This window comes from Oculina patagonica, chromosome 10, assembly GCF_052425735.1.
Source record: "Oculina patagonica isolate OP01 chromosome 10, crgOcupat, whole genome shotgun sequence".
NCBI lineage: Eukaryota > Metazoa > Cnidaria > Anthozoa > Scleractinia > Oculinidae > Oculina > Oculina patagonica.
Window position 1 is genome coordinate 11,250,683 of NC_135767.1, and position 25,075 is coordinate 11,275,757.

At 38.0% G+C, this 25,075-nt stretch overlaps 2 protein-coding genes across 2 annotated transcripts; both read right to left on the bottom strand.

The window, feature by feature from the left end:
* Nucleotides 1-11,463: 11,463 nt before the first annotated feature.
* LOC144628518 (calcium homeostasis modulator protein 5-like) lies at nucleotides 11,464-13,051 on the bottom strand. The gene has a single exon (XM_078486634.1). It carries the CDS (start codon nucleotides 12,949-12,951, stop codon nucleotides 11,887-11,889), a length of 1,065 nt encoding a protein of 354 aa, XP_078342760.1. The 5' UTR covers nucleotides 12,952-13,051; the 3' UTR covers nucleotides 11,464-11,886.
* A 4,567-nt stretch (nucleotides 13,052-17,618) lies between these two features.
* Nucleotides 17,619-23,417, bottom strand: LOC144628548 (uncharacterized). Its single transcript, XM_078486666.1, has 3 exons — nucleotides 22,845-23,417; nucleotides 20,865-21,081; nucleotides 17,619-17,813 (listed from the first exon to the last, which is right to left on the bottom strand). The coding sequence occupies exons 1-2, from the start codon at nucleotides 23,125-23,127 to the stop codon at nucleotides 20,936-20,938; spliced, it is 429 nt and encodes a 142-aa protein (XP_078342792.1). The 5' UTR covers nucleotides 23,128-23,417; the 3' UTR covers nucleotides 17,619-17,813; nucleotides 20,865-20,935.
* Between the last annotated feature and the right edge of the window lie 1,658 nt (nucleotides 23,418-25,075).

Here is a 25,075-nt window from a genome sequence, read left to right on the forward strand (position 1 = left end):
AATAAGCAAGTTAAATTTCGAAGTTTCGCCAAATCACATGGATGTTGACGATGTTATAGTTTATACTTAACCTTGTATCATGTTGTATGTCTGATTTCATAATTAAAACTCATGAGCATATAAAAACTTAATTAGCTCATAATTTTGTTTGCGATGACTCTAGATCATAGACTGTGCGATTGCTGGACTTCAAGATAATGAAAATAAAGTTTTGATTTGTTGATTTACTAAGATAGATTGTTGTGTACGTTTCTTTTAGTTAGAAAACTTTGTAGTCTTTCTAGCGCTAGCAAATTTTGCATAGTCATATTAGCGTGATGTATTTTGTATCTCACTGAGTGTATCAGGGAAGCGCCGTGCGCTTCGGTCGTATTTGCAGCCTAAAGTAACGCTGCAAAGCGCTGCTTTACAGCTGCTTTATCGACCCCATGGCTTCGTGTGGGTTATGATCAGCAGCTCTCCTGCAGCTCTTGAGCAGCGCTCACCGTCGCTCCTGCAGCACTCACGCAGTCATTTTTCGAAACTTCTGCAGCGCTACGAAAACAGCGTTCGCGCAACCTACACGCAGCGCTGGTTGCAGCGCTCATGAGTGGCTAAAACAGCGCTGCATAAACGGCTTATGTTTCGTACGGGTTATTGGATGAAATCTACTGAATGAAATATTCTGCTAGGTTCTGCTTAATAGGAAACATTCGATCTTGCTTGACACGTGATTCCGCGCGAACGTACGCAATAAACTATGTAGTAGTGTTTAACTCGCACAAAATCGTTATCAAATCTCACTTTTAAAGAGAGACTTTAACTTCTACACAGAGCTACGATGTACCATAACTGGTCATAACTTTAAAATGGTTGGGTATTCAATCGACTAACGATTTAAACAATTCAAACCTTTTGTTCAAACGATATGTGTTATGTGTGCAAGATTAACTTTGACATTCAATCCCGAACCGCCAACTAATTGCTTAGATTACAATCCCTCTTTAACCCCACGGCTAATTTAAAAAAAGTTGTCTACACAAAGATAAGAACAATGCTTACAGATCGAACAACTGATATTTACATCGTATACTAGTTACGTTGATATGAAAGCTATATCTGCTATATTCCACGACTGTAATCTCTATAAATACAGTTGTAACAGTAAATATCCTGTTGAAACCTGCACCATTTTCCTACGCGTTGTAAACAGAAATGATTTGCAACTACTTTCCAAAACTCTCAAGATAAAATAATAGATATCAAATGAAAGCACGCTATTCTTTAAATTGGCAAAGTAAAGCTGTTATTCTGATACATCTTACAATTGCACAAATCAAAACTTTACAAGCGACCACAAGACAAGACATTCCAAAGAGATTTTAGAGCTTCATGTTAAAAACTGCTTTTCTCGCTCAATTTAAGTTGCGGTATACTAGCGTTATATGCACAACAACGACAACGAAAACTTTACAGGCAGGTCCATCTACTGACATCTTGTTGATTATTAGACACTTCTGCTTTTCAGATCCGTTCTAAAACTCATCAATATATTTCTCTCTTTCGGTTAGTACATTGTATTATGCGTTTGTAATAACCTGGTGTATTTCATTCTTCTTTTACGCGTTTTCTGCTTGAGTTACAATTAATTTCATTGATTTTCAGTACAATCTTGTCGCAAAGGTTAGAATGTTATTTTAAGAACGTAAAACATGTCTGTATTTTTCTTGATAACTGCTGACTGCAGCTCAAATATATCCAAAATTGAAAAGCGTACAGCTAATTTAAAGAAAAAAAAAAATGCGTCACATCTAGAGTTTCATTCATCCACTGAAAAGGCTGTTGTTGTCGTCTATAAAAGTTGTGTTCATTGTAGCGTGGAATTCACAGCAGGATATATGAACCTACATGTAGTGCCTCTTGACTCAGGTCAATCTTCGGGTCAAAAAAATACAAAACAATGTATGTTTTGCGCTTTAGATTGACATTTCTGCTCTTCAATCCTAAGAAAACTCCTCAAATATAATTTCCCTCTTTCGGTCATACATTGAGTTCTACCTTTACCTCAGAGCCGAGTGTAAACGAGGCTTTGCAAATCGAAAGTGTAAATGTTTCTCTCGATGAATCAGAACCGCCTGCAAAAAGAAAGGCAAGAAAGTACGACTCCAGACTGGCAGAGTTCTTTTTTTGAAATGTGGGAAAAAGTATGGAACAGCACAACGCAAGATTTGAACGATCGGCTGAAATGTTCCGTGACGCCCAGAGCGGCAAATGGAACAAACAAACGCCACAGTTGACATTTTTAAAGATTTGGCATCAAAATAATTGTCTTTATCGAATCGTTTATCTTCTGTTATTAAATTGTTGTTATTCATGCCACAAAGGTCACCCCTTTCAATACAAATGTTTTGCAAAAGTCACGTAGCAATCATAGTCTTTTTTAGGATGCTCGTTTTTTGTTCAACCTTTTTCAACACAATTCTCCAACGAACTTTCAACATGCCAAATGCTCGTTCCACTACAGATCGTAGCGAACCGAACTTTAGGTTTTAAACTTTCTCTGCTCCTGAGTCAGGCGTCCTCTGTCCGGGTAGGGTTTCACTAGCCAGTTCGTTAGCGGATAGGCACTGTTGCCAGCTAAAAGGGGCCTTATTTCTGTTCCATTTTTATTGCCTGTTGGACCACTTAAAATTTGCTCGTTTGCTGCAAGTTCAGAAAAAACGTCATCTCTTTTTAGCATGCCTGTATTTTTACATAATAAGCCCTTTACAATAAATACTCCTAACCTACTGTTTGATAAACCAGCGCGTTAGTTGCGACCTTTGTAAAGAAACATTATCTGTTCTTTGATATGAAATTCCGGCGGCCTCAGATCACAAAACAAATGGCGGGAAAATTCCGCGGCCTCACAAAGCAAATGTTGACATGGCGGGAAAAATATTGACATGGCGGGAAAATTCGGCGGCCTCAGAAAGCAAACACGCATGGAATGCACCTTTCCCCCTGTAGAATTATCTCGTGTCGTCATGACAACGTCATGACGTCACGAGACAAAAATGGCACGCGATGCATGCAGAAGCGATGGCGTTTCACAAGGGGTCTTACATAATTTTGAGGAAAAACTTAAAGTAAATAAAAGTAGCTGACACCTTGTGTGTGAAAAAAACTGCAGCTTACATTTTTTAAACATAAGAAGCTTGTTAGTGATTTTATAGCTTTTATGAATTCACAGACCAAGGATGCAAATAATACATTTTCTTCGTACATTTTCTCAATTGAACAACAGTAATATTTTATTTTATATTTTTATACATTTTTTAGATTTCCCTATGTTGTCTCAACAAATATTGCGTTATACTGTAGTGTGGCATCACGGATAAACGACATACGATACGCGCGAGCAAGCTTTTAAGCTGCGAGAAAGGTAAAACGGTCTCTTGCTCACAGTGTCCCTTTGTATTATAAGAATTACAAATTTCCCCGGGGGGGGGGGTACTCCCATAAATTTCGGATAGGGGTGTGCCGCCAAGGTTCTTAAACCCTGACCCTATTTAAGGATAAAGAAAACGAAAATTGATACTCTTTTTAAGGCCCAAAACCGAAAAATGACACCCTATTTAAGGGGAGGAGAAACGTTCCGTGACGACCCAAATAACGGCAAACCGCGCACGGCAAGACACAAATCTTTATAAAATCGCTTTTCTAATACCTGAACTGAAAATTCAGTTTTCAGATATCTTTTTCTCGTTTAGCTGGGCGTTTATTTTAGCTAATAGAATTTAGGTACCCTATCTAAGGATCACAGCGGGAACACATTGCCAAAAGTAGCAAAAATGATACCCTATTTAAGGACCGAGAACCTCAAAAACCATACCCTATCGGGCGGCACATACCTATATAGGCCACATATGGGAGTACCCCCCCCCCCCCCGGGAAAATTTCTGTCAACTAAATCTTATAGCGGTAGCCCATATAGGACATGAGCAATTTTTTTTTTCGATTGAAATTTTAACTCAAATTTCAGTTACAAAAATCCGTATTGTGTAATTGTCTAGGCGTACAACTCGGATTTTTACCGCAAAAATCCGAGTTGTTGAATTTCCAGAAACACAACTCGGATTTTTACCGCAAAAATCCGAGTTGTTAAATTTCCAGAAACACAACTCGGATTTTTAACACAAAAATCCGAGTTGTTAAATTTTCAAAAACACAGCTCAGATTTTTAACACAAAAATCCGAGTTGTTAAATTTTCAAAAACACAACTCGGATTTTTACTTCAGACACGTGGTTTTCCGCCGGGAACAGCTTAAAGTGCTCGGTCTTTCGACCGTATTTGCTTCTGACTTCTTTCTGAGGGTACTGTTATTATTTGGAGGCATTATGTATTGTAGAGCCGTAAGATTGTGGCCAAGGAAGTGTCTAGAGGTCATAAGTCTCGAATAAGTTAAGTCCGCGCTGCGTGGTTTCCGTTTGTAGAGTTGAATGACGCCTCTAAATCTGTACTCTGCCACACGTGTGCTAGTTTAGTTGGTTTGGGCTAAATTCTAATTGCAAGATATGCTTTGAGCTCTCAAAATGTTCGCTCTGGAAGGACAAGATCTGAAATGTTCCGTGAAAATGTAAACTACTGCAAGATGCAAGATGTATTGTCTTATCACGGATTATCTTGGTCCGGCTTCGCCAGAGACTGTTTCAGCTTTACTATGAAAAAGCTGAAAGTTGGTTTCAGAGAGACATTCTGTGTTGTAAAGGCTATGCTTCTTGCATTATTTTGATCGAGCGCTCTGTCTTTTAAGCTCGATGTTTAGAATTTTACTACCTCCTTTGCTCGTTGCGTTACGTTGGCACCACATGATTCAAATATAAATTTGAAATCTATCACGCGCAAGTCCTACTGACTGTTTTGCGTTTTGTATATGCCACTATATAGTTTAGTTCAGGCAAAAACCATGAAACCATGAAACCATGGTCTTGCCTGATGTCACGAACGAAACCTTGGTCTTGCCTGATGTCACGAACGTAGGAGTCGTGTAGGCCCGTCACCTTTATTTACCATGCACTTTAAGCTGTTCCCGGCGGAAAACCACGTGTCTGAAGTAAAAATCCGAGTTGTGTTTTTGGAAATTTAACAACTCGGATTTTTGCGATAGAAATCCGAGTTGTGTTTTTGGAAATTTAACAACTCGGATTTGTGCGGTAAAAATCCGAGTTGTGTTTTTGAAAATTTAACAACTCGGATTTTTGTGTTAAAAATCCGAGTTGTGTTTTTGAAAATTTAACAACTCGGATTTTTGTGTTAAAAATCCGAGTTGTGTTTCTGGAAATTTAACAACTCGGATTTTTGCGGTAAAAATCCGAGTTGTACATTGAACGATGTTTACAACTAAGATTTTTTAGTATAAATCCGAGTTGTACGCTTAGACAATTACACAATACGGATTTTTGTAACTGAAATTTGAGTTAAAATTTCAATCGAAAAAAAAAATTGCTCATGTCCTATATGGGCCACCGCCCATCATGTATAATTAGTCTCTTTCGTTTATACATTGTAGTGTTCCATTCTAACTGCACGGAAGTATATTGCTTTTGTGTTTGCGCGGCGATTTCTTGTTAAGTTAAACTTGATTTTCTGTTCAATCGGGCCAAACAGACAAACCGAACCGTTCGTTCGATGGCATAAAGCGATCTCACGCCATCGCTTAAAATCGCGAAATTTAAGTGTCGCAAAATATGCGCACCTAAAAATCGCGAAATTAACGTGTCGCGAAAATTTCCTGTAATACGGTAATAAAGAGTCAAGAGAGGTTCCTAAACCTTTGAGTGTCTTACTGCTGCTAAAACGCTGTCCGACTGATAAGAAACTAAAGACCCTGTACCTCTGGCATAGTAACGAGTGCCGTGCAGCGAGCCTATACTCTACCAAGCTTTTCCCCGATAGTATCCGTCCGTCCGTCCGTTTATCAGTCCGTTAACGAGCGCCCCAGCTGAGTATTCACATCCGTCCCAAAACGCGCAGTATCGCCCAAAACCTATCGTTACACAACTGTTGTGTACCAATTCAACAAGGAACATTGAATAAGGGCTAGTTTTAGCTCGAGATGAACGTCAATTGTTCTAAATTATAATTTTTCGAATTAAGGAGACTGCTTTTACGGCATTTTGTTCAAATCATGAATTCTACCAATTTAATTAACTTGTTTACAACATGAAATAACGTCAAATGAACACAAACTTAAAAAGTGCTAAAGCGAGAGTTGAACCTGAAATCACAACATCAAACAGGGCAACATTTCATTGAAAGAAAGCCGAACAATTCTCTATGTCCTAAAAAAAATTGAAGCCCAGGCCCGTTGGGAGGGGAGGCGGTGCGATGGGTGCGTCCGCACCCCCACGAGCCTTGGAAGTCCGCTCATTGTGAAAAAAATATATTAAAGTAAATAAATTTAGGGAAATGGTATTTCTGTACTTCGACTTTTTACATTCGGTTGAAGGTCCACCATTTGTAGATTCGTGTGGTATATTTTGGACCAAATAGTGTCTTTCTAGGTTAATTTCAACGATACATTCCACCTAATGTCCTTCATAGTCGAACCGTTCGAAGTTCCATTAACATTCCCAGGAGAGGAGACTGGGTACTTGTTGGGCTCGGAAGCACCCAAGAAGGTTGAAGTGCTAAAGAATCAACAAACCGACTCTGCGGCTGAGTGATGTAATTACCATATGTTCTGCCGTACTGCCGTCATTGTTACCTAAATAAATTGTAAATTACGTTTTCAAGTTTCTGTTTCGAAAAATATGATTTCAATTTAAAAAATGTACCAGAATTATTGTCGTTGATATCTTCACTTTTACCTGCCTTTTTTCCTAACAAACTGTCTTCAAAACGCACGAAATGCTGTCTCAGTTAACCTTTTTTTTTCAAACTTTCCTGGGGGAGGATACCCCCAATAAGGCAGTATTCGTACAAGTTTATTACATTTTAAATTAAATTAGCCCAATCTATTTTGACGCTAAACCCTCACTGGTTAGATCGCGATTTTTTGTCTTTATTTAATTGCCCAAAGCAACTAAAGAAAGTGTTTTACTTTTGCATTTTTGCATCAAAACCGCTAGTATTTAAATCGCCATTTTTGTGTTTGATAACCGCCTAGTGCAACTCAAGTTAATATTGGGAAATTAGTTTAAATATAACCAATAGCTAGATTGCCTATTCGCTTTTGATAACCACATGCTTTTGTATTGTATTTCCATCGTCATAGCAACCCAAATAAACTTCAATAAAAAGCAAAAGGATGCTAGGTAAAAAAAGGCAGATGGGTTTTCAAGACAACTTTTCAGAACTTTTTTACGACCAAGCTCGTCGTCAAGTTGAATTTGGATTTAAAAACTGCAAAAAAAAAAATTAAAGATAAACTTATCTATATTGTATGGCACATTTTTGATGTAATATAAATTTCTTCGCGATTATATTGATAACCACAAGCTTCTGTATTAATTCCATCTCTCAGAGCATATCTATTATCCTCACTTACGCGCGCTCTGATTGGTCAAATTGGGGAAAAAAACCTATGTACAATTTGGAGTCACATGATAAGAGCGCGAGGTCTGTTGACTTAAAATATTCATGCTGAATCTGTCGATCGAAATCTAAAACAGCGCACAGATTTCGAATTTGAATGAAACACACTTCGTTTTATTAACTAAACGGAAATTCACAGCTTACAGAAAGAAAACAAATATGCCATTGACCTTCCTCAATCAGGAATAAGTAAATCGGAGATGAGCGTTTATTTTAAATCCTTTTCTGCCGTGCGCTATGCACATAACACTATATTAAGTAAATTAAAAGAAGCTATGACCTCCACTTTTAAAATAAGACATTCTCGCAATTTGCGCCACATCAATCACTGAGTTAAGCATTCTTGGCCTAACCTGCGTTGCAGACGAACGCAGGCTACCTGGGCCTTACTTTATTCAAAGCTTGCAGAAAGAAAAACATGTGCCGTTGATCTCCTAGTCTGGGAGCGAGTAAAGCGGAAACGAGGGTTTTGCGTCGCGCGTTATGTAACACTAAGCACTTAGTTTAGGTAAATTTAAAAAGGCTATGAACTCCGTTTTTAAAATAAGATACTTTCACAATTTTCGCCACATCGATCAAGTAACTCAGCATCCCGGGGTTTAGCTTAGCGACGTTTAAAATCATACTAAATTTAAAGAACTTTGTCGTTGTAAGAGCTTTCCCGTGTTAATAGCCCGATTTATACTAGAGACGGATGATCCGTCTGGATGAACTTGCATTTTAATTAGGCGAGCATTTTTTAGTTCGTGCGATAATTCGTCTGTGTATAAATACGGGCAAACAGACGGATTATCGGTCCAGACCGACTATCTTCATAATTCACTGGACTTAAAATGCAAGTTCGTCCAGACGGATCATCCGTCTCTAGTATAAATCGGGCCATTTTTTTGTGACTCATGGCTATGGCCCGAAGATCAACGCGTGTTCCGGTAACTACCATTACAAAGCAAAAGTGGCCTACCCATGATCCTTGTGGTACAAACCGCGGACACCATGTGAAAAATGTGGTAAATCCACAGAGGAACATTTTTATCCGTTAATTATAAGCTGTTCGGCACAAACAATGTAATTCATGACAGTCGAGTTGAAAACAAGTTTAATGCTCTTCTGTTTTAAAAAGGAAAATTAATGTTTTCCGACTGTACCTATAGTAGACGCAGTTTTAATAAAGGTTTACGCAAAGAAATGCTGCAGTTAACCTTTTGGCACATATATTGGTAAAAAAAAACTCGGCGAGGGCATTTATGATAATCTCTCAATTCCTCATCCATTCGTCTCCGTTTCGCTGGCCGTTACTAGGAAGGGCCTGAGGAGTGGAGGTGGCGGTGCAGGACGAAATAGACAGTTATTGCTCTTGCTTTCTTTGCAAATAACAATCATGTTTTCTAAAGTGACAAAAGCTCAGTATTTAAACAAGGTAAGTAGCCTTAGATGTCAGATATTTCCGAGTACACTTACTAGATACTTATGGACGGTATTCATAATACAACTTTATTTATTCATATCCACAACTTTTTCGTGTGTTTTGGTGACCAATTTAACACCTTACATTCTGTTTACGTACCTCCTTTTTCCTAAAAATTAATATGTTTTATTGTTTTCTCATGTTCACAACGGTAAAGTAAGTCGGGTTTTACCCAGGATATAGTATAAAAAGCGAAAATATTCTCAACACTAAATATTCCCGTTACAAGAAGAGAAACAGTTTTCCGGCAGTTTTCCTTATGGAACAAACCGAGTTAGTGTGAACATAGTCTGTGAATACAGCCGCGTCTCATCGCTCCTGCTACTACTCTTCGCAGCAATTTTTATTCCCGTTCACATTCTCATTTTATTCGTCTCTTTGTCGTTGCGTACACATGCGCAAAAATATAAACTCTTGGCAATTGGCGAAGGAGCGTTTGGACCGCAAAAGTCTTCATGGAAGAAATATATACTATATTGTAAGCTGGCAAAAAGCTGTAGAAACACATCCGATCCGTACAAAAAAAAGATTGGGACCGGAAGTGAACATTTTGACTTGTTGATAGTGGACCTTTGGCTTTACAGGTAAATGTAATTTATACATAACCGAGAGAATTCTCGCTCGCTGATTGGTCAGAAATTATGGTCGATGAGAGTTTATATAATAACCTGAATTCTACGTGCATTTTGATTGGTTCTTACTTATGATCTATCAGAGTACAGACACATAGATGACGTCACGCGGTGGTGTGACTCGCGCGCGTGATCAGAGTTCATAGTCCAAATCAGAGTTGTCGGCAAAGTTTTACAAACTTGCGGGGCCACAACAAAGCAAAAAAGTTCAGCTTAATTACAAATCTTCAGTGAGAAACAAAACGCCAAGCATCGTTCACCTTTCAAAGCATTTAACTGGGCGAAATAAGCTTGAAGAAGACAGTGAATTATTCGAGAAATTATCCGAAATCTGTATGAAAGTTTGACCGATGTTGTACAGTTGGACGACGCCACGAGAAACAAACGAATTGCGGTTGAATGCTTCGGTTAATGCTTTCAGATTTGAACAACTTTCCAAATCGGAATAAAGGTTAGTTGTTTCATCGACTTTCAATTGACCATTTTTCTGTTTATTCAATCGGATTAACAGTGCTTCGTGTTAACGAAAACTTAATAGTGAAATCAAAACAACTTAGCTCATCGGTACGGCAGCATTGCTCACACAGAAGTGTGCTGAAGTCTTGTGTTATTATATAAAACAAATAGATTTCATTTTGCCGTGCGTCTGTTCAGTAATAGATCACAGAAGACGTCAAAATGTGGTATGAACATCAGTGACCCACTCGGCTAGCGCCTCGTGGGCCACTTCTCTGTTCATACCACATTTTGACGTCATCTGTGATCTATTACTGAACAGACGCACGGCAAAATGAAATCTATTTGTTAAATAGACCATGAGAGGACGTCAGATCACGCCACGCACACGCGCGGGTGAAAAGATGTGTAAGTTTGGTCTCCATAAATGAAAGCGAATTTCATTGTGTTTTGTTTGAATCAAGTGCGTACTTGTTTTCGGAATTCAGGATTGGACTTCTACTCAGGTGATCTGTCAAAAGAAAATTAACCAGGCTTTTGAATTTTTGGTCTAACTGAGAAGAACGGTGCTAGCAAACTGGCAGCGGACTGTCGATGTTCAGTGAACGAGCGCTAACAAGATCTTCAGAAAGAAAAATAATCTTGCTCACTTCAAGCGATAGGCACACACTCAACGAGAGAGGAAAAGGTAATTAAAATTGGGCTTTGAATTCTTGTTCATCTTCTTTTGTGTCATTAAGCTTATTAATTTTGTCGTTTTTACGCGTCGGGCCAAAATCTTTACGTCCCACGTACCGGCAAAGTTTCTTCACGGTCACTCATCGCTTTTGATAAATACTTGTTCGAGTTGTTATGGTATAAAACAAATCGACCACATTTTTCCATGGTCTACACTCCTATAGACCATAGAAATGACGCCATAAAATGTCCAAAACTTTGCAGTGAAACCACTCGCCTACGGCTCGTTTCCACTTGAGTTTTGAACATTTTCTGACGTCATTTCTATGGTCTATAAGAGTGTAGACCATGCAAAAATGTGGTCGATTTGTTAAATGAAGTATATAAAACACAGTATTGCTCATATCAGTGTATATCCTACCATATTCCATCTTCCAAGTAGTTAATTCATACCCGATCCAGCAACTTTTAGTCTTTGTTTAAAATTGTTATGCCGTGTTTAAATGAAAATCTTTGTTTTAAAATTTATTAAAATTGATCTGAATAGGAATAACTGCATTAACGAAATGGCTATACCATTATATAATAACCAGTAACTACGTTTAATCGAAGCAAGAACAGATGACTAACAGATAAATTGTGTAGCAAAAAGCATGTGATACGCTTTTAGCTCTCTAATAATTTCGAGTCTTATTTAATACAATATTAATATAATATAAATGGTATAAACAAATAATCGGATATAAAGTTCTCCACAGTTAAAAATATCCGCAATCAACATTTGCTAATCACTTAAAGCCCTGTTTAGGCGCTCTTTTTGTTTATTAATGCTAATTCATTTTAATTGTATTGATTTTCGATTTAGAGGTTTTTACGATAATTTAAACAATGACGTAATATAATTAAACTATAATTTTCTTTTTGAGAATATACACATGAAATATAGTAAATATGATTCAATACTGTTGTGCATTTTTAGTAACATACTTAAAAATGACTAAAGAGTCACTTTTGGTATGATAAGAGAAGAAAGTAATGGATTCATTTTGTTATTTACTAATTAGTTGTAACTATCCAACAATGGGGACTTTCACTTTCACACTGCGGAATCAATCACAGGTTTTTGCCGAAAAAGTCCAACTCTCGAAACTGCTTGCTTTGGGTTGCGGCAGTTACTTGTAGTTAAATTTGTTTGCTCTACTTCTGAACGACAAGGCTTTTTATCACCATTGCTCGTGGGAATTTGTGGACCGTCCGTTTCATCTGGACCATCTGTTTGAAATACGCACTGTGGAAACTGTGGAGGTCCTGGAGGTCTAGCGACGACTTCTTGTGCTGTGAATGCAGGGCTCTCTGGTGACGGTATGACGAAGAACATTCTATATTTAGAATTCACTTCATGGGACACTGCTTTAATCCGAGCCATAGAGGCTTCCGTTTGGTCTGCGTCCTGGAATAACTTCGCTACGTTCTCTTTAGCGCTCTGTTTGGCGAGCTCTTTTGCTGTAGCGTGGAACTGTTTCAAGGCTTCTTCTGCTTCTTTATGGCGGTAGTAGTCCAAACTCGGCATTTCAAGTTCCTTTTCCCTTTGAATAAATCGACGAATGCAGACTGAGGTGAACAGAATGCACACCGCCATCACCATCAGAGACCAGCCTGTTATCTGACTGCGGGCTTTGTAACTTTCCTCGAGCTCCCTCGAGCGGAAGCCGAGTATAACATGACATTTATCAGTTAGATTGGATACAATGACATCACTGTCAAGCGGAGGACCGAAATACGCGCATGTGTAGTACTGTTGTTGTAGAAAAGATAACACCAGCCAAGCAGTCGGGGCGATACCTGCGTTTATGAAAATATATGGCGTGGATAGAAATGCTTTGAGATAGCGACGGGCTGGTGGCTTTGATTTGTTTTTGTTCTTGATTCTTGCGATCTTCCACAAATCTCTGTCTATCAGGATTCCGGCGAGAAACAGAAGGAAAGCCGGTGCCCAAAGGAACGCCAATCCATAAGCAAAGTGTCCTTCACACGGGCACTTGAACACGACACTCTCGATCAACTCTTCTAGGCCTATTGTCAATGCCGCCATAGAACCATACAACAAGGATCGCTTGGAGTTTTTGAACAGCACTGCTGCACTTGAAAGTAAGGTATTCATCTTGAGGCAGATGTGAACCGCCTGAGTAGACCTTAGTTATGGAAAAATAGTACTCAACAACTATACTTTATCAGGAAGGATATGTTTCGCGACGGAAATAATAGAATTATTGGCTTTATATCGTAAAGAATCATTTGGTTTCGTAACCACATTTAGCTTACCGGATGAAACAGAAGTTTCGTTATGTCACAGTTCAACGAGCGAAAGACAAAGAAAAAGCTTGGAGGAATTCAACCCGCAACTTAAACAATTTGCTCTTCTAGGTTTATTTTCGTTGCATTCATAAATCTATGCAAGAAAATAAAATAAAAATAGCGTAACAGTGCCAAATAATGATTTCAAAGGGAGGGTTTCAGAGCTTAACGAATTATTTAATGGATATGCATTTCAACTCACGAATAATGCACACATGTCAAAGGAAAATGGTCAATAATGAATAGTAATGAATTGACATCAAACGAAACAAGTACTACAGTTGAATACCGATAAATCGAACTCCCGCTAACTCGAACCTTTTTCGATTCCCCTTCAGGCCATTTTCTTACTTATTTTACCCTTGATAACTCGAACTCCCGATATCTGGAACCTTTTTCCATTTCCCTTGAAGGTTCGAGTTATCGGGATTCGACTATACTGCCTGTTAAACACCAGACATCCATGGTGACAGAGATAACAAGGGGTGTCGAATCGTAAATGCGAGACTTTGCGAGACGGAAAGACTGATATATTTTTCTACGAGCCCAAGACCTTTTTAGCCTCTCAAAAGAGATCGAGACTCCGAGAAGGCATCAAGACGTTTAGACCCCTAAAATTTGGCTGACATTCTGCGAGACTCGCTTTTTTGAAGGATCATTCACCATCCCTATGAGAAGTGCTTAATTGGCCTTGTCATGATTTGAAAAGACTAGAGGTGGTATATTGAGTAATTGTGAAAACAAATCTCAAGAGGAAACAAAAGGGAACGAAGGTTGAGCAATATCGATACGGATGCACATGAAAAACTTCAAAAAGTTACGCTAGTTTTTTTAAAAAATCCACAAAGCAGGACAAAGTATCTTTAATGCAAAGAACAACCTCTCTTTGATAATGAGAAGAATATTTTTCCTGTCGGAAGCAATAAGTTCTTTATCCGCTTTAGATATAAAGTATTTCAGTTTCGTACTGGAAGCTAAAGGATGGAAAAAAAGGTTTCGTTACAGTTCATTTGATGAATAGAAAGAAAATCACGAGGTTAGATCAATTTACGCGCCCACATACTTATTCAGTTGAAAATCAATTAATACTGTCCGTTCATTTTCACAATGTGCTGTTGATGTGCTCTCTATGGGTACCCACTGTCATCGTTTCTTCGCATTTTTTTGCAAATCTTCGTTTTTTAAGCAGATCTTCTTTTTATCTTTTATCTTTATCTTTTGGCAGTTTTATATCTGAGTGTTCCGTTTGATCACGTGAATTTTGGTCAATTTCAGATCTTTGCTGCAATCTTGAGATCTTCGTTATTTCCGCGTTGTTCTTCGCGTCTTCAATTACTTCGGAAATACCCATAGAGAATATTCTTCTGTTCATCTGAACAATAGCAAGAACACGACGAAAATTGAAGGATACAACAAATGTTAATTAATTTTATTTTTTTCTGAAGCATCTTTCCGGTCCGGAATCCGGAATCCTTGGACGCGCGTTCCGTCGGTCCCGTTTTTTCATATCCCGACCGGCTTTGCGAATTTTTTAACTTTGGTCGGAGAAATTTATAGTATCCTACGAACAGAAAGGCTGAAGTCGATTTTAAAGTGTTTAGTTTTATGAATGAGAATGCTTTGACTCGATTTTACATGTGTGCTATATTTAGTACTTCAGTTTCTTTCTTGAATCTGTTCAGTGTTAATTTAATATGCTGACACTTTCTGCAAGTACGTTGTGTTTTAAGCAATGCTATTTTCGGAATTAAATAATAAACAGCATATTTCACTTTCGCTAACCCGTCGATCGACATAACATCGAAATGACGCGCGTATACAAACAAAGATTTTCTGACGTCACAATCTTTTTAAAAACATAAATAAAGTAGGAAAAAAATAAAAATGTTATTTGCCGGCCTAGGTCGGTCCGGATGGGTCCGTATGGAAAATCGAACGCGAACTCACTTAACATTGAAAAGGAAAATACTTCAGTCTTAAACCCACAATTTCAGCTCATTCATATAATGAACACCAACTTTGACATATGGCTAGTCTTTTTTTGGTATTTGTTGACAGATATTTCTTCATTAAACACGATTTCATGGATTTTTGTGCGACAACAAGAACGTGCGTTTGCAGAACGTTTGTAGCTTAGTAACTAGGCATTCGATCGGACGTCAATAAGAGACTGGGGCGAGAACGAAGAAGAGAAACAAGGTGGAGACGTTCGGGTTTCGTTGCTAGCCTATGAAAGAGATTTGGGAGCCATCCGTTGGAGATAAACTTGTCGCATCAAGAGTTTCATAATCAGTTTGGCGCATTTGCCATCAAAGTGCAAAACGGGGAAGAAACATAGGCCATGATTCTCGTCTACCACGCGAATACTTGAGTATTTTCTCGCTCGTGTGGAAAATATAGGCCATTGTCAGCACTTAAAACAGCTTTTAGGGGTATGCATATATAGGTGGGCCGCGGGCCGTGAGGTGGGCCGCCGGGCTGCGGGCCTACTTTTAGTAAAACCCCGGTCCTACGGCCTCGGGCCGTACTCAAGACCTCGGGCACAGTTTTTCCCTATACGGACCTCCCTGCCGGCAAATAACATACTATGTATTATCATATTAAAACTTTGATGAAGGTGGATGGGTAGATATAGAAACAGCCGGAACAGTAAAAGATGATCTTTATAATAAACTGTAAGCAGAGTAACAAAAGTGTTCTGTCTACAAGCCAGGGTTAGGTTTTGTTCTTATGCACATTCTTTGAAACAGATCTTTTATTTATTTTCATTTTCGAATTGGAAAAATATAATAATGTTGTGTTAAACCTTTCAGAGGTCGCTATTTTCTGAGGATCATTATTTTCATAACTCTTATGGTAATTTTTCCTCGACCAAGTTTCGCAACAAAATACTACCGATCACAAATGGATGATTTTCGGAACTGTATAACTTTATCAACCAAATACATGGACATGATACAAAGGGTAATGTCAATCACAGAATATCTTTAATCCTCTTAATATATAGATTTAGGCAAGCCTAAAAGCGGAGCTCCCTGGTTATTTGCCCTTTAAACCTTTTAGACTGATTCATGTTATTTTCTTTATATACATATATAGTTGTATCCTTTTTAACCATGAACAACAGCACCATATAAGAGCAAAAAAATTGATCAATAAAAAAGGATTGTCAATTAGCAGTCTGTGCATTAAACCTCCTAAAGATAAACTAGTATAAACTTTCGAAGATGAACTAGAACAAAGAAAGCTTGCGTTGTTCTAGAAAATATTCATACCCCCACCATGACTGGTATGTTATGTATCAGTCAATTTTAAAACCGCCTATGCCCCACCCCCTGGGGGCATTTGACATTTTGAAAAGTTTGGTCATATTCCTCACTTTGTAGATGCCCCACCTGTTAAGGATTTCAAACAGGGTCAAATCCTCCCCCCCCCCACACACACACACTTTCCAGATTTTACAAAAGATGAAAGAAAGAAAACGCCGATGTTGCTTTTGTTTTTTGTAGCTAAGTGATAAACAAACATTAGGATAAAATCTCTTCTGACAAGGAATCCACACTTACATGTAACTTGTTCCTCCCCCGCTCCCTCTCTCCTCCCCCCGCCCCCTCCCCCACCCCCTCACCCCAAATGGCAGCTTTTTTTTGATGGAAATGGTGGACCAATACGAAAAATAACAGCTTTCTGCTAGCAAACCGGAGTTAAACAAGCAAGCAAGCCCCAGGCAAAAATAGTGACATTTTGTCATAGTGCCAAATACAGTCTGTAGGGTCCCCCAAAAGGATTAAGCACCTTTTTCCCTTCATATCAGTTCTGTTAACTACATGTAAACTAAGCAAAAATTAATTTTGCACAAGCGGAAATACTGTTTGTTAGTCATAAACTCAGGTATAGATTGTTTGGCAAAAATTTAACCATTCATTTGCCTGCATATCAAACCATGCAAGTGTAATATATTTAGACTACTGTTACATAACCGGAAGTTGTGTTAAGCTATTGCACCATATGTACCCAGGATGCTTAGCGAATAAAGTGTTGTGTTGTTCAGCCATATTGAAGCTGTGTTGTTTCCTTGTTCAGAAGCTATCTTTATTGATATGCTACAGCAAGCATGAGCAACAAATATAACATAATAATTAACTGTACTGAAACAGAAGACTTTTCAACAAATAACTGATCTGTGAGACACAACTGAGACACACCCACAAACCAAAATAGCTGTGTTCAATGTTTATCATTTAATGACTGAGTTTGGTTTCGGTGAAGTAAAAATTTGGCTGGCTACAAACAACAGATTGCATTATATTGCAACATGTGATATTTGTTAATAGAGATTGATGAACTGCAGCCTATCCCATTATCATGATTACTGTTCTTTGCAGTGTGAGCACTGGGAATTAAATGTTTGGGTAGCAATAAATGAATAATATTTTTATATTGTGTTACCAGAGATCCTTTAAGAAATATGTACATGGTTGTATCACCTCTGGCTTTATTTTATTAACTTAAAAATTACACCAGTCCATATACAGTGCAAGTACATAAGTATTAGTTTGTACATGCAATGAAAAAAATAATCTGAATGAATAAATAATAATGTGTTCATTTATCTCTCTGTGTGTCTGCATTTCTCTGTGAAAATTCCACTACTCGTGTACGTTAACCCTGAAAAAGGCAAAAGACAGATAATTTTGTTGATGATCATTGGCATCAATATTTTTTAATTTTAAAGTAATTCAGAAGACTCTATAGATAAATAAAAAAGAGATATTTTTCAAAGTTTTGCCTGGGCCGCCCAGGAACTGTGTTCACTTGGGAGATATGTTCAGGACCAAAAAATCCTTAATTCACAGTGAGTGTGACAGCATAATTTTTTCAACCTACTGAAGACATTAATAGTGCTTAATCAATAAGCTTAGGACCTGGCACATGCCGGAGCTTTGGTGAGTTTTTTAAGTTTTGGGGTGAATCAGCAGCTAAAATTAATGAGTTTTCCCTACAAAATAACTTGCTTTAAGACTCTTATCTTAATTGCTTTCTAACAGGTGCTGTTGAAAGCACTGTGATTAATTCCATGAAAGCATGCATATTCTGCCCAAAACTTTAATCAGGGGTGTAGCTAGGCTTTAAAAAACTCTACCCCGGCTCATCAACAAGCTCAGCTGGCTTTTCTGGCCTTAGCAGCTATCAAAGTTAACTCAGTAAGTCTTTCCTTCCATGTGGAATTTCAGCTGAATTTAAGTTCTATGTATACTTATACCTAGTACGACAACAAGATAAGATAGGGCTTGAGCTTAGTTATTAAAGTTAGGTATTAACAATCGGAATTCCAACAGGTCAATTTGCACTTCTCCCACAAAATCATTACAAGTAGTCCAGAAAATTTATCAGGTCAGGTTAAGCAGATCTTGTAGGCCCAGTTTTGTCCTCAATGGGGAGGGGTGGGGGTAAATGACGGGGATGATCGAATGGAGGCAAAACTCAGAACCCCCAAAAAAATCCCTAAGTCTTCTGACATTACCCAAAAAATCCCTGGACCAAATACAACCCCCCCCCCCCTAAAAAAAAAATCCTTGTCAAATTACCCCTAATTTGCCAGGAGGGGCAATAACATAACACAAAGAACGCCCATTTTGTTTATTTGTCATACCATAAAATACGCTAAGGCCCATGGACAAAGGCACTTAAGTTCGTTTTTAATACCCCGAAAAATCCGGGATCCCCTATCTAAATACAGACACCCAAAAAAAATACTTGCCAAATTTTCCAACCCAAAAAAATCTCGGAATTGAAAATTTCAAACCCAAAAAATTCTTCGATCATCCCCGTCAGTAACCCTGGGCCTCAACCGTCCCCACCCCCTCTTTTCTTAAACAATGAAAACATTATATTTACTATGCTGTTACATGTTAATTGTGCATATTTAATTCCTCAAGAACCAGGATAATTTTTAGGGAAAAACAAATTTTCCAAGGGGTTAAAACAAATAAAATGACATATAATTAATTAGCGATAGATTGATATTTTTCTGTTCCTAAAATCAAAGGAACTATTTACATGTACCAAGATCTCAATGCAGTAATTCTGTGCAAACATAAAGTCAAAGTCATGTTTTGGACTAGCAAATATCTTTTTTATTGTACTTGAATGGCAATAAAAGAAATTCAATTCACACAAAGTATATACGTATAGTACAAGTACAAGTCTTATAAAAGAAAAGTATTTTAAAATTTATAAATTGACTGCCTTTTTGTTTACTGAGCTACTTGATAGATGAATTTGCTGTGTAATGACCTTTTTTGTTCACGGTGGAAGATAAGGAAAATTCTTATGCCCAAAAGATATTTAATTAGTTGCACTTGTAGAAATTAAGTAACTTTCAGCCCTGGAAGTTAGTGGGGAAAGGGGACTCCCATATCGAACAGGCAGAGATGCTCGTCAGAAAATTTGAATTAAACCGTCCCTTAAAGGGGACCAATCTGGGCATTGATTACACTTTTTGACCCCTAAAAGATACCATTTTGGTACATTTTAAAATTGATATTTTTCTATATTTTTTCTTGTGCAACCCTAAACGAGACCTTGAAGGCAAAAAATACCCTCCTTTTTCCCAGAACACACAAAGAGAGACCAAAATCTGAAATAATTTAAATCATGTATACCTCTAAGCAAAACAATAAAAACATCCCTGTCTCTTCCATTGGATTGGCCCCCCAGGGCTTTCAGCCAATTTCTTCGTAAACAATTTTCATGATCAATTTTACTTATAAAGTCTATAGAAAGAGTAACAAAGTAAATCAGAATACATTAATAATATGTTCCAACGAAATATTGTACCCAGACGTGTGTTTTCAAAACCCCTAAAAACTGTTTAGAAAAAGACAGAACGACAAAGAGCAAAAAGAGTCGAAGAAAGAGAAACAAAGAGCAGCATGAAGCAGAGATGGAAAGGCGAAGGTAAAAAGCAAGGAACAAAAACGGAAGAGCAGCGTAAAGTCAAGCGAGAAAGACAACGGGAAAAAAGAGGGAACAGTACCAAAGTGCATGACATGAAAAGGACACAAGTCAATCTAAAACAAAGTTGGGCACTCAAGCAAGAAGTAGCTCCTATGCATTTTAAAGCCTGTGTGATCAATCAACAAATAAGGCAGTGAAATTATAAACAAAATCGCACTTGTGAGAAAATGCTTTAAGGGGAAATCCGCCAGGACTTCGAGTAGTTATTGGACAAAATTATGTACCTTATTGCAAACTTTTTTGTTACTGCTTCAAATATCTTATCAAAAGAAATCTTTTCTAACAACACCAAACATCAAAAACAAATTTCGAAGTTCCGCTAAATTCCACTGAATCGCTTAAGACGAATTTACAAAACTGAATGGCTACACGTGAGATGTTGCCTATACCTTGTGAACTTTGAAATTCATTTTCTCAGACTCTGATAAGAAATTATTGTTGGTGTTATCACGGATAATTACTTACATCTTTACCTTTTATTAAGGGTAGGAAATAACGCAATAAGGAATAGGATATTTTAAATTATTCTGGTACTTGACTTTTGTCCAACTTTAATAAATATTAATTACTCGACTTCCTAGTGGATTCCATCTTAAACACTAAAATCAAGTCTTTTTTTTATAAATTATGGAATAATGAATGTTAGTAGTTTTTACTAACAAAATTACAATGTCACTTGAAACACTATCAATGACTTACCAAGTTGTAATTTTCCTTTAGGAATTGCACCAAATTCACTCTCAGTTCTTCATGTGAAATTTCTATTCCTTTCACATTATTTGAAGTTGCTCCACCAGTGCATAGAGCATACAATTGCCCAAACCATGATTTTCAGAAATTAAGAATCCTTTATGTGATGCAATCCTTTCCAAATCTTCAGGCCTCTGCGACTCGTCTGCACCATAATAGTACATTCCTAGCAAAAACGTGCAAAAATATGTCAATTATCATTATTATCTGGATGATGACAATAACTGATCAGAAATATTTATCTCTCAGTGTTGATACTTAGTGATTCACTGAAAGAGAGGGGCACACAGGTAATGAATAGGCTCAGCTAAAATGTATGACATAAATCAACAACTCTATTGCATTCAGAAAGAATCAAACACTGTCGTCATTCTAAAGTTGTTCTGATAAAAGGACTCAGTCTGATATTTCCATGTAATGTGTTAGGACTGCTAAAATTCAATGTCATTTATTAGATCGATAATTGATAATTACTGTGTTGTCTGCTATTTAAGGATAAAATTTAAAATGGATGATATTGGATAACAACAAAGGCTTATGCATTCAATATTGTTTATCAATTATCAATATTGTTATTGAATGATTTGGATTGTCACCTCTTCAGTCATATCGATTGCAATGCAATATCATGCATTTTGACCATTTTATAGATCGTTCATTGCCTTCAGTTTTCATCAAATGAAAACGGAATGTAAAAAGAAGCCCTGGTATCTTAGTCGTTTAACCGTGAATAAATAGAAGACAGTAGTAAATCACACAATGAAATACAGTAGTCCAAGAACTGCGTTAAACATTCAGGCAAACGTTAGCTATAAATGACATCAATTTGATTGCACAGTTTCGGAGAAGCGGTAATTCGAGATGATAAAAATATTTGCAAATCACAGCAGCATAAAACAGCACGAAATGTCTATAAATCAATCTACAGAATTTCTAAACTTATACTCAATTCAACAGTGCTGTCAGATCAGCTGTCAGTAAGGGCCGGTAGTATTTTGATTATCAATATCAACCGACTGATTGAGTTTAATAAGCTTATTCATTTTCGATAATTTGCAATACTGATTGATCATGAGCTGTCATGGCTTTCATCGATTGCTCATAGCCTTCGGTTTCGATTTATTCACAACGTAACACGCATAACTAAGAAAAGAATTATAATACAAAATAAACGTCAGGTTACTGTACCGTAAATTCCGGGAAAGTGCTAGACAAATTCCGAGAAACGTCAAAACTACAGCGCCAGCATAAACCAGATCAAAAGGTCCGAAAATCCATGGTGGGCAATTTATGCAGAATTTCTTCTCTATTAGCGCAGCAGATTCTGTTTTTAGGCACACAGCTTTCTCTGGGATTTTTTAAGTCCGTTGCTACATTTAAGATGGGCTCTTGTCCTTCCAAAAAGCGGAAGATTTACATTATCTGGCATCAGCAGCCATTTTGTCCGCATTAGTATTGTGAAATGATGTCACAAAACTCACTCTCTACTACTCCCTAAGTTTTGATAAGTTCACAACGCGCCGGGTATACCGGTATTACAGTAAATTCAAAATTTTTAATATAAAACAAACTGAGCTATCGGCTTTTATGCGAACCCGGAGAACGCATTAAACGAGAGAAAAAAATCAAAAATTCGTGACAGCTAGTATGAAAGAAAACATATCGAACATACTGGAAAATGAAATGTTGTTTTTCAGTGTTTTTACTCCTTCTGACACTGAACCGGAATGCTTTTAGCCCGGTTTTCATCGAGCATTTGCTTTCCAGTCTCGAAGACATTTTTATCACAGAATCAAACTCTCAGGCTCCTATTTATAAAACTGAATTTCAACGAATAGTAATATTTTTTTAGTGGCAAAACTAAGGAATAACATAAGCTTTAAGCAAGTAAAATACGGTATAAATGTAACACTGCAGTTTCGTACTCACCTTCACCAAAACACTGTTCGTTTTGTCTCCGTTGCCTTTCCTGTTGTTCTTCCCTACATCTTTGCCTTCTTTGCCGTCCTCTTTGTCGTTCTCTTTCTCGCTGTTCTTCGCTATTTCTTTGCCTGTTCTGTCGGCACCTTTCTTGCTCTTTTTGTCGCTGTTCTTCGCTACGTTTTCGTCTGTTCTCTCTTGATATTTCTCGCTCTCTTTCCCGTCGCAGTTCGCTTAAACCCTGTCTCCTCGAAGTTAAGTTTCCTCCACTCTCGTTTGTCGACATTGACATAACAAGAGACCGAAATAAATACGTTTTTCTCAAGTTCTAACCTTCAGACTCGCTGAATAGAATTTGACAATAGCCCGAGTCGTTTTGAAAAATTTCTTTGCCAAGAGAATTTAACGCTGAGATTTCGCGCCAAAAAAACGCGGGTTGCCACAGTAATTCATCCCCAGTCCTTTTCCGTGCGTACGGTCGGACGGTCACGTGACAACCAAAATTTTCCGGCTCGATGGTTTCCCAAAAATTCTAAGGTATGGGGCTACGCATGCGCGCGCCTTCGGCGCTTGCGAGCTCCGCTATTAATAAAACAGAATTAAACGATTTGTTGAAGGTAATATTCCATAAAAAATGTTGTGGTTATTCATCGTGGTAGAGTACAATAATAAAGTGTTATTTCGTTTGTCTCACGACGTAGTCGCGTGTGATGGAGATCGCAACGTTTCGACTGCATACTGCTAGTCTTCATCAGGCGACTGGTTTGTGCGTTAGCTTATAAAGCACACGGCTGCGCTGTGATTGGTTGGTTTTCAACAGCTCTGATTGGTGCATTTCGATCCTCAGTGTTCGGCATGCTGGTGTACTGTTGCTCCCTCGGCGGTCCGCAGTCGTACCGTTCTCCTGTTGTTGTGTTTTTTGATCGTGGGCATCCATGCTTCAGGAATTTCAATTCCACTGTCCCTGTTGATATTATTAGGGTGAAGTCTTATGTGAATCGCCTCTTTGACCCGGCGTGTGTACCAGTGCGAGTCACGATCAATAAACTTTACCTCATTCCAAAGCGGGTAGTGTCCCGTGCAATGCAATATGCTTTGACTTTTGCGACATCGCATTCAATAAATCGTTGGATCGTCGCGAATCACGACGGCATATAAGGCAAAAATCACTGAACTAGATCTCTGTGCTATACTGCCTATGAAATTACAAAAGCAAATGATGTCCGTGATATTCCAACAAAAAAGAATGTGCTCCGAATGCAAAGATCCTGTCGTGGCGGTATAGCATCCTGCCAGCCTGGCATCCTGCGAAGTGTGCAAGTGTTGCGCTTAATTTTGATTTCATTGAAGCAATAAGCAAACGGCTGGCCTTTCTCCTCGTTTGATCCTTGAAGAGATCAGTGATGTATACCAATGTTGATTTCTCTGATGACACTTTGCCTTTTTGAATTTGTCGTTTTGGTTTTTGTTTCGTTGCTTCACAAACCCGTCGATTCGTCCTATTGTACAGTTAAGCAATCGGAATCTTGTGGCCACCAACGATTGCCGAAATAAACCAATCGGGGTCTTTACAGCAGGCGTCCTCTTTCCTTCGACGTTCGCCAAGCGTAGCCCAGAAGAGATGAATCAACCAGATTCTCCGTTTTATTTAGCAATAAAACACCAACGAAAACCAGGCGATCCATTCAAGTATTTGACAGCCACTCTTCAAGCGTGTAAGCCAATGAAATGATTTGATTTTCTGCTTGGCCCAATCAGGATAAAGTTGTACGCGTCATTGATTTCGCATGTAAAGGGCTTCTTTTTTCAGTGGTTTCAATAAACATTTACAGTCTTTCGCTTCTTCGGGTCATATAATAAATCCTTTATTGACCAAGCCTGTTCGGTCAAGATGGCGCGATATTGGCCTCGTTCTTTTTTTTGCGTGTTTATGGACCTCGACTTCGTCTCGGTCCATAAACACGCAAAAAAAAGAACTTGGCCAATATCCCGCCATCTTGACCTCACGCTTGGCCAATAACCCATATATGTTAAAGCAAAATTAAATTTTCCGAAGAAAACATAACTGATGAACTCAAGTGAATGGACCGACCTCTTTCCCAGTAACAGACGGTTTAATAAGTCAGAGAGAATCATTGTAACAAACAATCAAAGGTCTCTATGAGACTACGACTATTTTGTTATGGTCTATCTGTTGGCTGTCAATTGTGGTATGGAGTAGTGTTTTGCTAAAGGGTGAA